The sequence below is a fragment of the Mustela nigripes genome, chromosome 1 (assembly GCF_022355385.1).
Source record: "Mustela nigripes isolate SB6536 chromosome 1, MUSNIG.SB6536, whole genome shotgun sequence".
NCBI lineage: Eukaryota > Metazoa > Chordata > Mammalia > Carnivora > Mustelidae > Mustela > Mustela nigripes.
Genome location: NC_081557.1, coordinates 171684643 through 171704790, shown reverse-complemented (window position 1 = coordinate 171704790; position 20148 = coordinate 171684643). Strand labels below are relative to the sequence as shown.

Sequence of the window (20148 nt, the reverse complement as noted above, 5' to 3'; positions counted from 1 at the left end):
TGCACTGCTGTGTATTTACCCTAAAGATACAAACATAGTGATCTGAAGGGGCACATGTACCCGAATGTTTATAGCAGCCATGTCCACTATAGCCAAACTATGGAAAGAACCTAGATGTCCATCAACAGACGAATGGATGAAGAAGGTGTGGTATATATATATATATATATATATATATATATATATTATGCAGCCACCAAAAGAAATGAAATCTTGTTATTTGCAACAACGTGGATGGAACTAGAGGGTATTATGCCTAACAAAATAAATCAATCAGAGAAAGACAACTATCATATGATATGAGGAAGTGGAGATGCAACGTTGGGGGGTTTGGAGGGTAGGAAAAGAATAAATGAAACAAGATGGGATCGGGAGGGAGACAAACCATAAGAAACTCTCAATCTCACAAAACAAACTGAGGGTTGCTGGGGGGAGGGGGGTCAGGAGAGGGGGGTGGGGTTATGGACTTTGGGGAGGGTATGTGCTATGGTTAGTGCTGTGAAGTGTGTAAACCTCACAGTTCACAGACCTGTATCCCTGGGGCTAATAATACATTATATGTTTATTAAAAAATTTTTTTAAATATGAAAAATGAGTTAATTCGCAAGGCTAATTTTGAAGTGAAAACAACATTTTAGACCTACATAATTTTTTGTATTTGCTATGAGTTTTGTGATATCGGTTTTGTCAAAAACAGTTTTCGAGCATGAAATGTTTAAACCTTCAGTTAGCCTCTTCCTGCCCCACCCATGTACCTTTAGGCAGAACTTAAAAGAATCGAGCCAATTTTCATATTAAGCTAGAATTTTTTTTATTATGTTATGTTAGTCACCATACAGTACATCATTGATTTTTTTTTTTAAGATTTTATCTATTTGACAGACTCAGACCACAAGCAGGCAGAGAGGCGGGCAGAGAGAGAGGAAGGGAAGCAGGCTCCTCGCCGAGCAAAGAGGGGCTCGATCGCAGGACTCTGGGATCGTGACCTGAGCCAAAGGCAGAGGCTTTAATTCACTGGGCCACCCAGGTGCCCCTACATCATTAATTTTTGATATAGTGTTCCATGATTCATTGTTTACATATAACACCCAGTGCTCCATGCAATACTTGCCCTCCTTAATACCCACCACCAGGCCAACCCATCGCCCACCCCCTTCCCCTCTAAAACCCTCAGTTTGTTTCTCAGGAGTCCACAGTCTCTCATGGTTCATATCCCCCTCCGATTTCTCTCTCCCCTTCATGTTTCCCTACCTTCTCCTAATGTCTTCCATTATGTTCCACAAACAAATGAAACTATATAATAATTGCCTTTCTCCGCTTGACTTATTTTACTTCTTATAATCTCCTCCAGTTCCATCCTTGTTGATAAGCCAGAATTTTAATACCTAAAATAATTTATTAATCAATCCAGCCTGTTTTGTTTTAGCAGTGACTTTGCAGTTTTGGTGCCAAAAATAATCAAGAAGTAATGGGTTCAAAATCATAATGATACAATCTCTTCCTTTCTTGAAGAAAGAAAACGGATCAAGTCATTTCTCCCTAAAGTGTCCTGTGGAGTTAAAAACAGTGTGCCCATTCGAAGGAAACGAGTTGTAGGAGGAAAGCCAGCACGCATGGTAAACCGGTTACTTCCCAGGAGTAGCCCAAGTTTGAAAAACGAAGAAAGGTGGGGGAGATATGTAATGATAAGAGACCGGGACTTTTGCAATGGACATATCTTAGAGCCGCCTGTCTATCACCACCTGGTAGAATGGCAGTAACCACAGTGTCTCACTAATGTCTCTTATAGGGTGAATTCCCGTGGCAGGTGGCAATTAAGGAAGATAAGAAAATCAAATGTGGAGGAATTTATATTGGAGGGTGTTGGGTTATAACTGCTGCACACTGTCTCAGGTAAAAATGTCTCCAAAAAGATTTTGGATTCCCTGAAATAATGAAAGTGTGTAAAAGAGATCGTGGCAGATGCTAGATAAAAAACATGTGACAAATTCCACTCTCTTGACAGCTAGATCCCCTCCAGTATTCATGACTGGAACCCCAGAGGCCATGCCCTTAGAACCTACTATGGTCTTCCCTCCCAGATAAAATTATGATCCCAGATGGCAAGATCAGATCAAAACCAGAGGTACCAAGATATGTCACGTGACTCATTTGCAGGATGGGAAAGCAAATAGATACTCTGTACATTTTGTAGAGTTAGGACCAAACTGCTGAGAAGAGTTTATGACTGAAAAGTTGATAAAGAGACGATGCTAACCGGTCATTTTCTCTGGTCTCACTTCAACAAGGATTTTGTTTAAAGAGCCACATGCATTTAAAGTCTTCAAATGCACACATCTTTTCGGCCCCTTCCACAAACCCTTACATGTATTTGATATGCGTTCCAGACAGTAAAGGAACTGCTCTAAACTCTGAGCTAATTGTCTCATCTGCTGCTCTAGCACTGGCTTGCTCGTTTTCTGCTTGTGTGCATCCCTGATGTTTCTTCTTCTTCCCATAAGGAGACGAATCCTATGGGATTACAACTCCACTTATGTCCTTATTTAAATTTTATTACCTCTTTAAAGACTCTCCCCAAGTCTAGTCATATTGGGGGTTAGGTTTTCAACATATGAATTTTGGGGGAACACAATTCAGTCCATACCAGTGGCTAAAAGGCAACACACAAAAGGTGTTGATAACAAGTTAAGGTCAGCAGGAGGACAGAGTTTGGGATTCCAGTCTCAGTTCTGATCTCTCGAATGAATGAAACGTCATCTGTTGAGCGCCTCTTCCAGACCAGACAATGCGCGTGGCACTTTCCCATATGTTATTCTGTTTTAATATTCTTAACAGCCCTAAGAGGTAAATGTCAGTCTTCCCATTTTGTGGATTAGCAGAAGGAGACTGAGAAGTTATATAACTTGGCTAAAGCTACACTTCTAGTCAGCCCCAGAAACATAGTTGTCAGCACCATCTGTCACTGTACAATGCTTTTGCAGTATCGCTGACTATTCTCTACGCTGTATGTCAATCCCCTTGGCTTATTTACTTTATAGCTAGAAGATTGTACTTCCTAATCCTCTTCACCTATTTTGCCCTATTTTTCATCTTCTTTCTCCATTTATCTATCGATAGACGCTTAAGTTCTTTCCATATCTTGGTTGTCTTAGATAGTGCTCAGTGAACATATGAGGCATATATGCCTTTAAATTGGTTTTCATTTTCTTTGGGTAAATACTCAAAAGCAGAATTGCTGGATCATATCGTAGTTCTATTTTTAACTTTTTGAGGAATTTCTGTACTGTTTTCCTTAGTGGCTATACCAATTTACATTCCCCCCAACAGGGCACAAGTGTTCCCTTTTCTTGAAATCCTGGCCAACACTTGTTATTTCTTGTCTTTTTGATACTAGCCATTCTGATGGTTTTGATTTGCATTTCCCTGATGATTAAAGATGTTGAGTATCTTTTCATGTGTCTGTTGACCATCTGTATGTCTCTGTATATCGTTGGAAAAATGTCTATTCAAGCGCTCTGCCCATTTTTTTAGTTTTTTTTTTAAGTCATATAAGTTCTATGTATATATTAGATAGTAACTCCTTGTCAGATTTAGGATTTGCAAATTTCTTCTTCCATTCAATAAGTTCTCTGTTTTGTTGACAGTTTCCTTCATCATACAAAAGGTTTTTAGTTTAATATAATGCCATGTTTATTTTAGCTTGTATATTCTTAGCTCCTTTGTCATAGGTTAATTGACCATATATGTGTGTGAGATTTTTTCTGGGCTCTCTACACTATTCCATCAATTTATGTGTATGTTTTCAGGCCAGTACCACAATGTGTTGATTATTATAGCTTCATAGTATAGTTCAAAATCAGGGAATTTGATACTTCCAGCTTTGTTCTTCTTTCTCAACATTGCTGCAACTTTTGGTGGTCTTTTGTGGTTCCATACAAAGTTCAGGATTCTTTGTTCTAGGTCTATGAAAAATACCATTGGTTTTTTTAATTAAAAAAAATCACATTAAATGTGTAGATTGCTTTGGGTAGTCTAGACATTTTAAAAATATTGGTTCTTCCAATCCACATGGCATTTCTTTCCATTTATTTGTGTCACTTCCAATTTCTTTTATCAATGTCCTATAGTCTTTCACTTAAATTTATTCCTAGGTATTTTACTCTTTTTGATGCAATTTTAGATAGAATTATTTTTATTCTGATAGTTCATTATTAATGTATAGAAACAATTAATATCTGCATGTTAATTTTGTACCCTGCAATTTTACCAAATTCATTTATCAGTTCTAATAGTTTTCTGGTGGCATCTTCAGAGTTTCCTATATGTATTATCATGCCATCAACAAATAGTGGTAGTTTTATTTATTCCTTATCATTTTGGATGCCTTTTATTTCTTTTCTCTCTCTCTCTCTCTTGTCTGATTGCTACAGCTAGAACATCCAATACTGTGTGAAATAAAAGCAGCAAGGTGGGCATCCTTGTCTTGTTTCTGAACTTAGGGGAAGAGCTTTCACCGGTGTGTGTGTTAACTACAGATTTGTCATCTGTAGCCTTTATTACACTGAGGTACATTTCTTCTGCATCCCCTTTGATGAGAGTTTTTATCATAAGTGGGTGTTGAATTTTCTTTCCTGCATCTATTGAGCTAATCATATGATTTTTATTCTTTGTTTTATTAATATGGTATATCACATTGATTGATTTGTAGATGTTAAGCCATCCTTGCATCCCTGGAATAAATCCCACTTGATCATAGTGAAGATCCTTTTAATGTACTGTTGAATTCAGTTTGCTAATATTTTTTTGATGGTCTTTGCATCTATGCTTATCAGAGATATTGGTGGGTAATTTTCTTTTCCTGTAGTGTCTTTGTCTGGCTTTGGTATCAAGGTAGTGCTGGCCTCATAGAATGAATCTGGATATATTTCTTCCTCTGCAATTTTTGGGAACAATTTAAGAAGGATAGGTGCTAACTCTTCTTTAAATATTTGGCAGAATTCACCTATGAAGCTGTCTAGTCTTGAACTTTTGTGTATTGTAAGTTTTTAAGTTAATTTCATTACTTATAATCATCTGTTCAGATTTTTTATTTCTTTGTGATTCAGTTTTGGAAGTTTTGTGTTTCTAGGAATTTATCTATTTCTTTTAGGTTTTATAGGTGTATAGTTATTCATTAGTAATCTCTTATAACCGCTTCTAATTGTGTGGTGCGAGTTTAACTTCTCCTCCTTTGTTTCTTTTTTTATTTATTTACGCTCTCTTTTTCTTGATGGGCCTGGCTAGCGGTTTATCAAATTTTTTATCTTTTAAAAAATCTGCTTTTAGTTCTATTGTTTTTTCCTATTTTTTGTCTCTATTTCATTTATTTCTGTTCTAATCTTTGTTTCATTCCTTCTATTAATATTTAGCTCTGTTCTTTTTCTAGTGTTTTTAGTTATAAAGTTAAATGGTTTATTTGAGATTTCTCTTGTTTCTTTAGGTAGACCTATATTACTAAGAACTTCTCTCTTAGAACAGTTTTTGGTGCATCCCTTAGATTTTGGACTGTTGTATTTCCATTTTCTTTTTATTTATTTATTTTTTATTTATTTTCAGCATAACAGTATTCATTATTTTTGCACCACACCCAGTGCTCCATGCAATCCGTGCACGGATTGTATTTCCATTTTCATTTGTGTCAAGGCATTTTTTTTTTCTCCTTGATTTTTCACTGACCCATTTGTTGTTTAGTAACATGCTATTTAGCCTCCATGTGTTTGTGTTTTTTTCCAGTTTTCTTATTTTCACTGATTTTTAGTCTCATACTTACATGGTCAGAAGAAATGCTTGATATGACTTCTATCTTCTTGAATATATTAAGACTTGTTTTGTGGCCTAACATATAATGCACTGTGGAGAACATTCCTGTGTGCTAAAAAGAATGTGTATTCTGTAGTTTGGGAATAAAATGTTCTGTATATATATATATATAAAGTCCATCTGGTCTAATGTATCACTTAAGGCCCATGTTTTCTTATTGATTTTCTGTCTGGTTGCTCTATCCATTGATGTAAATGGTGTATTAAAGTCCCCTACTATTATTGTATTACCGTTATCTTTCTTTATGTATGTTAATACTTGCTTTATATAATTAGGTGATCCTATGTTGAGTTCATAAATCTTTATGAATGTTATAGCCTCTTCTTAGATTTACCCTTTATCATTATGTAATGCTCTTCTTTTATCTTTTGTTACAGTCTTTGTTTTAAAGCCTATTATGTCTGTTTGAGTATTGCTACACCAGCTTCCTTTCTGTTTCCATTTGCATGGAACATCTTTTTCCATCCCCTCATTTTCAGTTTGTCTTTAGAACTGAAATGAGTCTCTCATAGGCAGCATATAGCTGAGTCCTGTTTTTGACCCATTCAACCACTCTATGTCTTTTAATTGGTGCATTTAGTTCATTTACATGTAATTATTGATAGGTATGTACTTATTGCCATTTTGTTCATTGTTTATTGGTTGTTTCTATGGTTCTTCTCTGTTCCTTTCTTGTTCTCTGCATCTCTTCCATTGTGGCTTGATGATTTTCTTTAGTTTTATGTTTAAGTTCTTTTGTCTTTATCTTTATTTTTTGTATATCTATTTTATGTTTTTGGTTTGTGCTCACCATGATGCTCATATATATTAACTACATATGTAGCAACCTCTCTCTCTTCCCATACACACACACACACACACACACACACACATACACATATAGCTGATAGTCACTTAATATGAACACATTCTAAAAGCACAGCATTTTTTACACCCTCCCTCATATTTTAAGCTTTTAATTTCTTAAATAAAAAATGTATCTTTTTATTATGTGTATCCCTTAATTGCTTATTTTAGTTACAGTTGATTTTACTATTTTTATCTTTTAACCTTCATATTAACTTTGCAAGTAGCCAATTTACTTTACTGCCTTTACTCTATGTTTACCTGTCTCAGTAAGATTTTTTTCTTTCATGTATTTCCTTATTTCTAGTTCTGGCTTTCCCTCTAACATTTTTTGTAAGGCCAGTCTAGTGGTGATGAACTTAAGCTTTTGCTTCTCTGGGAAATTCTTTTTCTTTTCTTCAATCCTGAATGATAATCTTGCCAAATAGTATATTCTTGGTTGTAAGCTTTTCCTTTTCAGCACTTTTTAAAATATATCCTACTACTCCCTGTTGGCCTGAACGTCTCTGCTGACTTATGGGGTTTCCCTTGTTTGTAGCTGTTTTTCTCTTTCTGCTTTTAAGATTTTCTCTTTATCTTTAATTTTTGCCATTTTAATTATAATATGCCTTGGTATGGATCTCTTTGGGTTCATCTTGTTTTGGGACTCTCTGTGCTTCCTGGACCTGGATGTCTCTTTCCTTCCCCAGGTTAAGAAAGTTTTCAACTATTATTTCTTCAAGTAAGTTTTCTGCCCATTTCTATTTTTCTTGTCTGTGAACTCCTAAAATGTGAATGTTAGCATACTTGATGTTGTCCAAGGTCTCTCTCTTAAGCTTGTGCTTTTTAAAAATTGTTTTACTTTTTTCTGTTCTGTTTGGGTAATTTACACTACTCTGTCTTCCAGATCACCGACCTGTTCTCATGGGTCATCTAATCTGCTATTGATTTCCTATAGAATATTTTTTAGTTCAGTTATTGTATTCTTCATCTCTGTGATTTCTTTTTGGTTCTTTCTTATCCTTTTCAACTCTTTGTTGAAGTTTTCTCTGTGTTCCTCCATTCTTCCAAGTTCAGTGAGCATCTTTATGACCATTACTTTGAACTCTTTACTAGATAAATTACTTACTTCCATTTCATTAGGGTTTTGTTGTTTTGTTTTGTTTTTAATCCCTGGGATTTTGTCTTGTTTCTTCTTTTATTTGGAATATATTCCTCTGTCTGCTGATTTTGTTTGACTTACTCTGTTCCTGTGAATTAGGCAGAAAAGCTACCTTTCCCAGTCTTGAAGGAGTGGTCTTGTGCAGGTTCTTCCCTGTGTTGACTGTGTGTACTGGAGGCTTTGGTTGACTGCTCAAAGCTGAAGCAGGCATGGACTAGTGGGTCTTAGGGCATGCTGCACTGGGGCCACCCTACAGGAACAGCTGAAGCTGGCTTGGGTATGGGCCTGGGGGTCCCAGGGTGCTCCATTCTGGAACCACCTGGCTGGAGAGCTGGAGCTAGAACTGGCCTGGCTTGGCAAGTTCCAGGGTGCTCTGTACCAGGGCCACCATGGCAGGATACCTGAAGCTGGGGCCAGCAGGCTGGGGCGCTCCATATGGGGCTGCCCGATGGGGTAACTGGAGCTGAAGCAGGTGCAGGCTGGAGGTGTCCTGGAGTACTTTCCACCTGGTCCACTTTGGAGTGATTGTTGTAGATATAGTGGGCACAAACAGGGGGTATCTGGGTGTGCACTGTATTGTGGCAGCCTCAGTGAGATAGCTGGAGATGGGATGGGTGCAGTCAGGGGCTTACCTATAGGGGATGGCTGGAGATGTTAGGGCTAGGAATCTGGGGTCACTGAGGCTATAGGCCACCCCAGAGTGCCTGGCCCCTACACCCATCTCTGCTATCAAGATGGGGAGTGGGGGATAGACAATGGCACTCACCAGCATCTTCAGGTCATTGAATCAAGTCTGGAATTCCCATTTTTTTTTTAAGATTTTATTTATTTGACAGACAGAGATCACAAGTAGGCAGAGAAGCAGGCAGAGAGAGGAGAAAGTGGGCTCTCCGCTGAGCAGAAAGCCCGATGCGGGGCTCAATCCCAGGACCCTGGGATCATGACTTGAGCCGAAGGCAGAGGCTTTAACCCACTGAGCCACCCAGGTGCCCCTAGAATTCCCATTAATACTATGTCTCTATCTCTCTCTCTGTGGTACCTCTGTTGTTGTGTAGAAGTTGTTCAGTTAGCCTCCCGTTCTTCTTCAGGAGGTATTGCTTTGTATGTAAGTGTAGATACAGTGTGTCCATGGGATAAAGTGAGTTCAGGGTGTTCCTATACTGTCATCATGGACCACCACTCTCAGTAGTCTTAATCCATGTTGTTTCTACTTTTTTAATGCATATTCTCATGAATTTTGGTGGAAGTGTCCACTTCGCCCTGAGGGAGGCTGAAGATGTCAGACACTTGTTTTACCAGGCTTGTTTGCTTCTAAAATATCTAAACAACATTTTTAACATGGCCCATGAGGCTCCATATGATCCATAATTGGCAAATTACCTTTGTCAATTTCATCTTGCCCCACGACTTCAATTCTTGCTGTCTGTTCTACCTGCTGTGGACTTCTTTTAGCTACTCATGTACAACTTGCTCCCTGTTGCACAGAAACCTTCATATATTATTTCTCGTGCCTGAAATGATTTTTCCCAACCTGTTTCTCTAGTTAGTGCTACTCTTTATTCAGATCTTAGCTCAATCTTCAGTTCTTCAGAGAATTTTTCCTAACTCCCGTAAATCAAAGCCTTTTTGATAAGTTCTCAGAACCCTATGTGCTATTCATTCCTCTCACATTACACAGTAGAATACATATCTTCACTATTATCATTATCCATTTACTACTGCATCTTTCCCTAGATCCTGGACTCCATGAACCAGGGAATATTTCTGATTTTGTTCATTTCTATGTGACAGTGGAAAGCACAGTAGGTACACATTAAGTATTTGTTAGTAAATTGAATGAATAAACAGGGTTAACCTTTAAATGACATTCATGACCTCTGATCCTAAAAAAAAAAAAAAATTAATATGATTCACAGCATTCTTGGAATATTACGTATAAATAAAAAGAATCCTGAACACTTCATTGGTTCCTAGAACAACACTATTTAACTGTTAGGTGATTACCTGAGAAAATGATGGTAAATGCCAATTTGCTGGAAACCATGAGGTAAAAAATAGAATGAAAATTGAGTGAGGCATAGGAGCAAGCAATATTTGGCCCATTAACCATTTCAACTAAAATTCAAAACAGTAAATATATGTTAGGTACAATACTAGATGCAGGCATATATCCACAGATGAATTAGACCCCATCTTCGACTTCCAGTAGCTCAGTCCAACAGGAAGAAAGGCTTGAGAGCAAATAAATACAATGCAATGTTAACATGAAGTCAGTCTTTTTTTTTTTTTTAGGATTTTTATTTATTTACTTGACAGAGAGAGAGGTCACAAGTAGACAGAGAGAGGGGGGAAGCAGGCCCCACACTGAGCAAAGATCCCAATGTAGGGCTCTATCCCAGGACCCTGAGATCAGGACCCAAGCTGAAGGCAGAGGCTTAACCCACTGAGCCACCCAGGTGCCCCAACACAAAGTCAGTCTTAAACGCAGGATAATGACTGCTATGGTCTCCACCCTGAGAAACTCTGGGTTTGGCAGAGTAATAGGAGTGTGTGTCCTGATTTCGCCATTTCCTCAGCCACATTTCTGGCTACGTGCTTTCTGGTCTCTGCTTGAACACCTTCAGTGATGATGGTCTCACTCCAGAGGTAGCCAATTCATTCACTTCTGGGCATCTCTGGTTGTTAGTGGGTTCTTTATGTCCCTTGAGCATTTAAGTGGATTATCATCTCTTCATTTACCCACTGACTTTAATTCTACCCCATAAATTTAATCACACTTCTTCATTATGCAAGATTTTTTTTAAGATTTTTTTTTTTTTTAATTTGACAGATAGAGACCACAAGCAGGCAGAGGCAGGCAGAGAGAGAGGAGGAAGCAGGCTCCCTGCCAAGCAGAGAGCCCCATGTGGGGCTCGATCCCAAGACCCTGGGATCATGACCTGAGCTGAAAGCAGAGGCTTTAACCCACTGAGCCACCCAGGTGCCCCGCAAGATTTTTTTTAAAAATCTGGAAAAAGGAAGAAAGTCCTTTAAAAGGGAAGATATAAAGATAAAGCATCAGATGTTCATGTTTATATTTGGTATTTTTCCTCAATATATCGTCTCTCCCTTTTCCTTTCTGTTACAGCGTCAGTAAACTATACCATTACCAAATATGGGCATCATTTCTAGACTCATTAAACCCGGAAAAGGAAATAATTTTTCACTTCGCAAATCAAATTATTATTCATGAAAAGTACAACGGAACCACCTATGAAAATGACATAGCTTTGATTGAATTGAAAAAACACTCAAACCGAAAAGATTGTGAGCTGCCTCTTTCTGTCCCTGCCTGTGTGCCCTGGTCTCCATATCTATTCAGACCTAACGACAAATGCATTGTTTCTGGCTGGGGTCGAGAAAAAGGTACATGTTTTAAAAGTTGTTCTTCAGACTCCAGGGGTTGAAATTAATGGGAATAGAAATGGATAAGGGCTAATTGCCTAGTATTCAGGGAGAAACATAGAATCAAATCCAGAAAAATGAGCATTCAGCCAGGGCTAGCTTCCTAGGCATTAGACCTGTATAATTGCCCAGCATCCCAGGCTCCAAAGGGCCCCTTGCTTAGTGGACCGCCCTGATGTCATCATCATGAAATTCTTTTTTTTTTTTTTAAGATTTTGTTTATTTATTTGACAGACGGAGATCACAAGTAGGCAGAGAAGCAGGCAGAGTAAGAGGAGGAAGCAGGCTCCCCGCTGAGCAGAGAGCCCCATGCGGGGCTCGATACCAGAACTCTGGGATCATGACCCGAGCCGAAGGCAGAGGCTTAACCCACTGAGCCACCCAGGCGCCCCCATCATGAAATTCTTAATAATTTTTGCAGCAGCCTCCACCTCACATTTTTATTTTTCACTGGGCCCTGAAAATTAGGTAGCTGATCCTGACCCAGAGTTTCAAAGGACACCTACACACTCTGTGATCTTGAAGCATATATTGAGGGGTAACCATTTTCAGAAAAAAAAAAAAAAAAAAGGCAGAGTGATGGGGACATATATAGCATGGACTTTATGGGTTTGTTAGAGAGACAAGGATGGAAGAAAAAATGGTTTTCAAAGGAATAGTCAAAGTATAGGTGAGTCAGTAATCCCACAACCCTCTGTTCTCTCCTCCACTCCCCATTTCCTTGCCTCACACTCCCCATCACATTCCACAAAGAGGAAGAAAACATAAGGAATTATTTCTTGAGCTTCTAAGAAGACTTGAGGTGAACATTTGTATGAATAAGCTATGTAGACACTTAGGGACAAATTATTAGAAAAACTGGCTAAATAAGAAGTTGGATTAGAATTAAATTAGCCAATGCCTTTCCCTTTATCTTGAAGAGTTAGCTTTGAAATTTAGCTTCCTTTTGACTTTCTACATTCTCTTTGTAAATAACTTCACTATATTGGTCTTATAGACTCCAACACATTATTTAAAATTGCCACATGGAAAAGTATAAAATATGTGTCTAAATTAACCTGGACTTGTAGATTGTTTGAATACCCAAGACTAAATTGTATTAGTAATTAGTTTATCCAGATGGCATTATGTCCTTACATTTGTTCCTTAAAAAAAAAAAAAAAGACTTTTATTATGTACATTTACAAGTATACAGAAGAGTACTACTTATTCATCACCCAGTTTCCAATTATCAACACTCTACCATTTTTGTTTTATCTCTCTGAATCAATCACAAGCTCAATAAGATAATTAGGGAGGGTTATTTTAAAAGTGTTTAATTACAGGGATGTGGATAGGGGGTTGGGGAACCACAAGGGCTATGCAGCAACTGGGACCAACAGTTCCAGAACTGCCTCTCTTAGGTTGGAAGATGTGAGAGGAAGAATTTACCAAGAGAAAGAGCCGAAGGTAGAGCAGGCTGCCTTAAGAGAAGCGGGGACTTTGGATGGAAGGTTATAGCCAACCCCAACCCCATTATCCTCTCTCCTTACCCTCCCTTCTTCTGTTGAGGTTTTATATTGAAAACCAGTGGCTAAGAGATCCCTACTGGGGCAGTCCCTCAGATCAGGCTCTTTGGGCAAGGGCCATGCATTGATGGGTGGAGAATGGATCTGAAGGACAATTGAACATATGCCTGCTACCCCACACATTTTTTCCCCCGGAGCATATTAAATCAAACCCAGATATAATGTGATTTCATCCATGACAATTCCAGTAGATACCTTTACGAGGTAAGGGCTTAAAAAAACAAAAGCAAAAACACAACACCATTCATACACAACAAAATGAAAGTGATCCCATAATATCATCTAATAACCATCCCATATTTAATATTCTTCAATTATTTACAAAATATTTTTATAATCAAGGTTATTTCCATTGGGATCCAAAGTCTGCACGCTGCATTTGGTGGCTATTTTTCTTAAGTCTCTTTTAATCTAGAACAGTTAGCCCTTCCTTTTATTTAAAATGTATTTATTAAAGAAACTGGTTCATTATTTTGGAATTTTCACATCTTGAATTTGTCTGATTGTATCCTTGATGTGGCATTTCACACATTCTTCTATTCCATGTATTTCCTATAGACTGGTAGATACGTTCTTATGCATTGTTTTACTCATTAATCAAATATAGTTTAACACATTTTTTTGAGCCCTTCACAACAGTCATGCTAATGTGCTAGGATTTCACTGATGAAATGTATGGACCAGGTCAACAAGGAGTATAGAAGCTATAAGACTTAGAAACAAAGGCCAGTTCTCAAGGTACTTATAGCATAGAGGAGCCATCAGACATGAATGCCACCATCACACAGCAGAATGTGACAGGTGCCTAAAGAAATGTACAAAACTTTGGGGTGCCTGGGTGGCTCAGTTGGTTAAGCGTCCAACTCTTGATTTGGGCTCAGGTCATGATCTTGGGGTTGTGGGATCAGGCCCCACATCAGGCTCCATTCTGAGCATGGAACCTGTTTGAGAGTCTCTCCTTCTCCCTCTGCCCCGCCCCACTCAAACTCTCCCTTTAAAAAAGAAAAAAAAGTATACAAAACAAGAGTTCAGGAGAGGGAGTAATCTCCCAAGCCATTAAAAATTGTTCACATGGTATAGGAGCTCCCAGTTTTTAAAGACTTCAACTGAGTTAGAAGAAATAATAAATTACTGCCTTTATTTATAATAAATAAAGTGCCTGGGTGGCTCAGTGGGTTAAGCCTCCACCTTCAGCTCAGGTCATGATCTCAGGGTACTGGGAAAGAGCCCCACATTGGGCTCTCTGCTCAGCAGAGAGCCTGCCTCCCCCTCTCTCTGTCTGCCTCTCTGCCTACTTGTGATCTCTCTCTCTCTCTCTCTGTCAAATAAATAAAATAACAAAAACAAAAAAATAATAATAAATTACTAATTTCTTTAAAAAAATCTCTTAATCTAAAAAGGATAGCATCTTAAAACTAACTTTAAGTGAGACTTGAAGGAGAAAAAAAGAAACTATTTTCTAATTTGCACTATACTTGGGTGAATTTTTGTGTCCCCCTGCTTCTCAGAAGAGAAGAATATTAGTTTTACAGTTTACTATATCCCCCCTACACTGCTAGGGGGTGTCCTCTCAAGACAGTCAGAAGCCTCTCTCCGCTGATAGTTTCTACAGTAAGTGAGGGGGTAAGTCATTTGGCATAAATTGTTTAGTGTATAATTGGATTATGGAGTTTATGGGTGAATTAATTACATAAATATTTATTAAGCAACTACTTGGTGCTAGCATGAGGTTGCCTGTCAATCAGGTCCAGTGCTTGCCCTCCTAGAGTGTAAAAATTGCCGAAATCTTGGGGAAAAGGAGGAGGGGAAGATGGGACAAAGACTTGCTCCTTACACCCCAGACATCTCACCCCTGTTCTTAAGTTTTTCTCATCTTCCTGGGCTGTCGGATCAGCAACAGTATCTGCCCCTTTTCTCTCCTTACATGAAAAAGTTCAAGCCCCACATCTCCAACTCAAATGAAAAGAAAATCTAAATCCTCTTTCAAATCACTCAGGAGACGAACTTCAGACACACAAAAACATATACTCTGATAACTGCGTATGTATTTTCTTCATTTAACGTCTTATATTAAAAGGTCGTTTTTACTCTAACAAGCACTTTCAAAGAAATCAGGGATGTAAGATGATAGGAGCTATTCATGTGAGAAAAGCCCAATCACCGGCTTCTCCCCAACTCCCCACCCCCACCCCCCACCACCCCACATCCCCCTTCCTCCTACCCCTCCCACCTCCCCCCACCCTCCCACCCCCGCTGGCCTCAGCAATTGGAGGGGAGGGAGTTTCTCTTGTTCATCTCAGAGCAGCCAGGTCTCTGGAAAAGGAGAAGGTCTTCAGGCATGTGTTCAGGACTGCCCTTTAACTATTTTTTTAAAAGATTATTTATTTATTTATTTGACAGAGAGACAGTGAGAAGGGGAACACAAGCAGGGGGAATGGAAGAGGGAGAAGCAGGGAGCAAGGGGCCGTGGAGCAGGGAGCCCCAGGCGGTGCTCAACCTCAGAACCCTGGGAACATGACCTGAGCTGAAGGCAGATGCTTAACCACTGAGCCACCCAGGCACCAGCCCTTTAGCTGGTTTTAAAAGACGATTGGAGATACTGGACATAGGAGTGGTGTGTGATTAAATATGTTAATGAACTCTCCTCAAAAGCTGATATATGTGTTAAGGAGTATATATCATCTTCTCTCTGCCTCGTGGCTTACTAAGTGATGAGCGCATTTGTTTAGATTTCTCATTTGCGACTTTTCAATGTCTGTTCTCTTCCTTTGCTTAGATAACCAAAAGGTCAATTTACTAAAGTGGGGTGAAGTTAGCCTAATCAACAACTGCTCCAGGTTTTATCCGGGTCGCTATTATGAAAAAGAAATGGTCTGTGCAGGTAAGCACGGAGTGGTTTACCTAAGATCTGTGTCCATACCCCTACCAGAACCTCTCACCTCCTCACCAAATCCACCCCTCGCCGTGGGCCCTTTCTTCGGATCTCCTGGCTGGTGTTTCCCTTGCCCTTAGCTCAATCCCTCGTGCTAATACGAAGAGGAAAACAGATCTTCCTTATGCCACCATATAGTAAGGTGACTAAAAGCACAGACTCTGGAACCAGGCTGCCTGGGTTTGTATCCCAGTTTTTATCAGTTATGACTCACGGGGCCCTGAGCAGGCATCCCCATCTGCAAAACTGGGGATGTTCATTAAGGAGGAAACTGAGACGCGGAATAGTTACCTAATTTGCCCAAAGTCTTATAGACAATCATGCAGATCCAGGATCAAAACCCCAACTTTTTCTAAACAAAAATCTGAATGAGCTCATTTCAGTTGTGTCCGCTTGAAAGTAAACCCTCTCTCCTCAGCACTGCCATGGCACTTTGGATGGCCCCTGTCACCGTCTCCTTTACTGTCCTGCTGGTGCTAGCCCCCCTACCTTAGATCGCAAGCTTGCAGGGTTCTTGTTTCACAGAGTGGAAGAAGGAATCTGGCAGACACAAAAGGGTGAACTGAAGTGAAAGTTTATTAAGTGGAGGTGAGCAGGAAGGAAAGAAAAAGCTCTCCACAGTGAGACACAGTGAGAGGGGTCCTGAATGGGTTGCCACTGTGGGCTTTTAGTGGCAGTCTTTTATTGGGGACTGAAGGGGAAGCTTGTGCCCTTGAGACTCTTGTGTCTTGGTTTGTTCCTTTATCTCTTGTTCTGCTCTGTCTCCTAGTCTCCCTCTGCCAGGAATAGTTCCTGTGCCCAGTCAGGGGCTTCCTATCTCTCCTGCGAAGACCTTACCCCTTCCCTACTCACAGGACGGCACCTGTGGGCAGAAAGAACTGTCTGGGACTGTGAGGAATGACTGGCTGTATACTTTTTAATTCGTGGGGGTGAGGGATAGCGCAAGTCTCCAGGGAATTTGGAAACAAGGCTTTCAGGACCTGGAAGGGCAGCTGCTGCCAAGATAAGGTTCCTTTTAAACAGTAAGACACTAAGGCAGCTGGGAATTCCTTGAGAAAGGAAACATGCTCTGCATGTTTCAGGTATTTCTCAGTGGGCTGTAAACTGTAAGGAGATTTTAATTTAAGCTACATTTCTTTTGCTTTTGTTTCCCACATCACTAACACAGTTACATCACTTACTGCTTTTGGTGGTGACGCAAAAGCAGGGACCAAAGCCAGGGTAATGTATGGACGATGCTTTATTAAAACCACTTATAAATAGTGTTGTCCAGAGAAAGGCAAAGTCATTGACATCCCATAACTTTTGGGATCAGTGACTTAAAAACCTTAGAAAGTCCTAAGAGTGAGAGGAAAGTAAACATACCATTCCCTGTGCCCTCCCTTCTCAAATGGAGTTCAGGATAACCGAGGACAAAAGGGGAGAATAGAACAAAACCTACCAGGAGGCAGTTATCACAGTTAAGAGAAAAGCTCAAAGGGTTCTGCCTCCTTGAGTTCAAGTCCAACCTCTTGCCACTTAGTAGCTGTTTCGTCTTGGACAAATTAGTTAACCTCTCTGTGCCTTATTTGTCTCATCTGAAAATAAGGATAATAATGATACTTATCTCATCGGGTTGTGGTTTAGGGTCAAAACAATGACTGACTAATACATATTAAGCACTCAATAAGCATGAAGTATTTCATCATTTTCCCAGTCAGTACTGGATACTGCTTTCATGTTGCAATCTCGTCAGAGTATAAACTTGCAAAGTACTCACTAAATACGGAGAGTGAGCAGAAGACAAAATGTTTCCCAGCCTGTACCTCTCTAGCTCTATGGCCCAGCAGGGGCCTGAGAGGGAGAATATGTGCTATTTCCTGTCAGCAAACTGTAAAAAAGCCAAAGCTGGTACACGCATTGCATTAACAGAGGAGCTAGGAAGTCATGGCATGGCAGCCTCGACAAATGGAAGGACATGTGTGATTTTCTTTTTCCTTTGTCATTTTCAGGGACAGAGGACGGTTCCATCGATGCCTGTAAAGGGGACTCCGGAGGCCCCTTAGTCTGTATGGATGTCAACAATGTAGCTTATGTTTGGGGTGTTGTGAGTTGGGGTGAAAACTGCGGAAGCCCAGAGTACCCAGGTGTTTACACCAAAGTGGCCAATTATTTTGACTGGATTAGCCTTCATGTGGGAAGGTCTCTTATTTCTCAGCACAATGTATAAAATTGTGATCTCTCTCTTCTGCTCTTTTCCCTTGGGATTCGGATTTTAGTTGAAATGATACTGCGCAATTAGTACTTCTCTAGGCAAAAGAAAATAAAGCACATTTTATTGGATATTTTTAAGGTCTCTGCGAAGCTTCTTCCATATTGGATCTTTGCTGTATAATTATCAAAGAAATATTTTAGTCAGGCATAAATACTTTATTTATTAGAAAATGTGATTAAATGACCTCTTTATACAGGGAGGATATATTGACTCTACTAAAGGTTTTGCTCGTTGATTAACACTGGGTTCACATAAGCCTGCATTCAAACCCCAACGACTAATTACTTGGCCTTGGGCAATTTATTATCTTCTTTGTGTCTCATTTTCTACCGTTAAAATAGAAACTAGAATTTTGAAAAAAATGAAACCACATACTAAATGAAATGTTGGCATAGTACCTGACACAGGAACATAACTGACCTCACAGCTCTTGTCCCATTTCTCTGCTTCTGAAAGTATTAAAAATCTTCCTAAAAGATTTGTCTTTAGTTCCCCATTTCACAAGTCCTCCTTGACCCTCTCTTTAAACCTCTCACAGATACTGCCACATAACCACTGACCTCCTTGGTCACTTAACTACTCTCTTCTGCCCCTGCCCCAGCAGCAGAAGACACAGTGGGCCCTTCAGGACCTCACACTCTCCTCCTGACCCGCTGCCTTCCAGGGCTGATCCCAGCCTCCTTCCTAGTCTCTTCCTTCTCGTCACTTCTTAAACTTTGTGCTTTCCCTAGCAATCTTACCTAGAGTCAGTTCTAAAACCCACCCACAGTCCAATGGCCCACGAATCTGTATCTCCAGCCCTGATCTTCCTAAATCCCAGACTAGTATTTCACTGAGCACTTAACTTCTCCACCTGGACATCTAATAGCATCTCAGTAGAAACAGAGCCACCCCAAAATGACCCCTTCTTTATCTAGTTCCTCCCCTCTTAGTAAATGGCATTTACTCAGGGCTCTCCTGTGGAACCACTGTACACTGGACAACAGTCTCTTTCTATCACGTAACCCTGGTTTGTCTACCTCTTCTCCAGGATGCTCGCAAACCGGCTCCTGCCCTCTGCTTACTACACTGTAACACAGAAGAGAGACGACTGTCTTCCTTCTGTCCGCAACACTAGCACTTGGTTCATAGGGGTCCTCAGTGAAGAAACATTAGCTGCCTTTATTATAATTTAAAATGCAGCTGTCATCATCCTGAAGACTGAGGTTTATTTTTCACATAGATATTACCTTCAATCCCTAGGTTCAGTCCTAGATAAAGCCCAATTGTTTTAATAAGAGAAATGCCCATTTCTATATATATTCTAAAGTTGTTTAGTGCCCAGATATTTTTTCCTTTTTAAAAATTTTGATAACATAAACATACAATTTTTTTAACTGCTTTAACCATTTGATGTGTACAGTTCAGGGCACCTGGGTGGCTCAGTTGGTTGGGCAACTGCCTTCAGCTCAGGCCATTCTGGATCCCGGAATCCCAGGATCAAGTCCTGCATCAGGTTTCCAGCTCCGTGGGGAGTCTGCTTCTCCCTCTGACCTTCTCCCCTCTCATCTTCTCTCTTACTCTCTCTCCCTCTCTCTTAAATAAATAAATAAAAATCTTTTTAAAAAAATTAAGTATAGGGGCGCCTGGGTGGCTCAGTGGGTTAAGCCTCTGCCCTCGGCTCAGGTCATGATCCCAGGGTCCTGGGATCGAGTCCCGCATTGGGCTCTCTGCTCAGCAGGGAGCCTGCTTCCTCCTCTCTCTCTCTGCCTGCCTCTGTGCCTACTTGTGATCTCTGTCTGTCAAATAAATAAATAAAATCTTTTTAAAAAAATGAAGTATACAGTTCAGGGGCATTAAATATGTTCCCTTTGTTATGCAACCAGGAATTTTTCATCTTCCCAAATTAAAAATCTGTGCCCATTGCACACTAACTCCTCCTCCCCTCCCATGCTGCCCAGGCCTTTGTCATTGAATGCAGGAAAATATTTGGCCATCTATGGCTGTGGAAGAAAGAACCCCACATATTTACTTAAATAACAATTGTTTATGATTTTGTTTACATGTCTGGGAATTCGCTGGGGTCAGCTGGCCATTTCTGCCATCCTCTAGTGTAGTTACTATC

General features: G+C 39.9%; 1 protein-coding gene across 3 annotated transcripts in view; it reads left to right on the top strand.

Moving 5' to 3' along the window:
• CFI (complement factor I) overlaps positions 1–18112 on the top strand; it is a 49565-nt gene extending 31453 nt beyond the window's left edge. For all 3 annotated transcript variants that reach the window (XM_059377198.1, XM_059377206.1, XM_059377214.1), the window contains 5 exons: positions 1513–1616; positions 1790–1893; positions 10974–11251; positions 15635–15739; positions 17782–18112. In XM_059377198.1, the coding sequence (XP_059233181.1) occupies positions 1513–1616; positions 1790–1893; positions 10974–11251; positions 15635–15739; positions 17782–17999 (809 nt within the window). In that variant the 3' untranslated portion in view covers positions 18000–18112. The remainder of the gene's footprint in view (positions 1–1512; positions 1617–1789; positions 1894–10973; positions 11252–15634; positions 15740–17781) is intronic.
• Positions 18113–20148: the final 2036 nt, after the last annotated feature.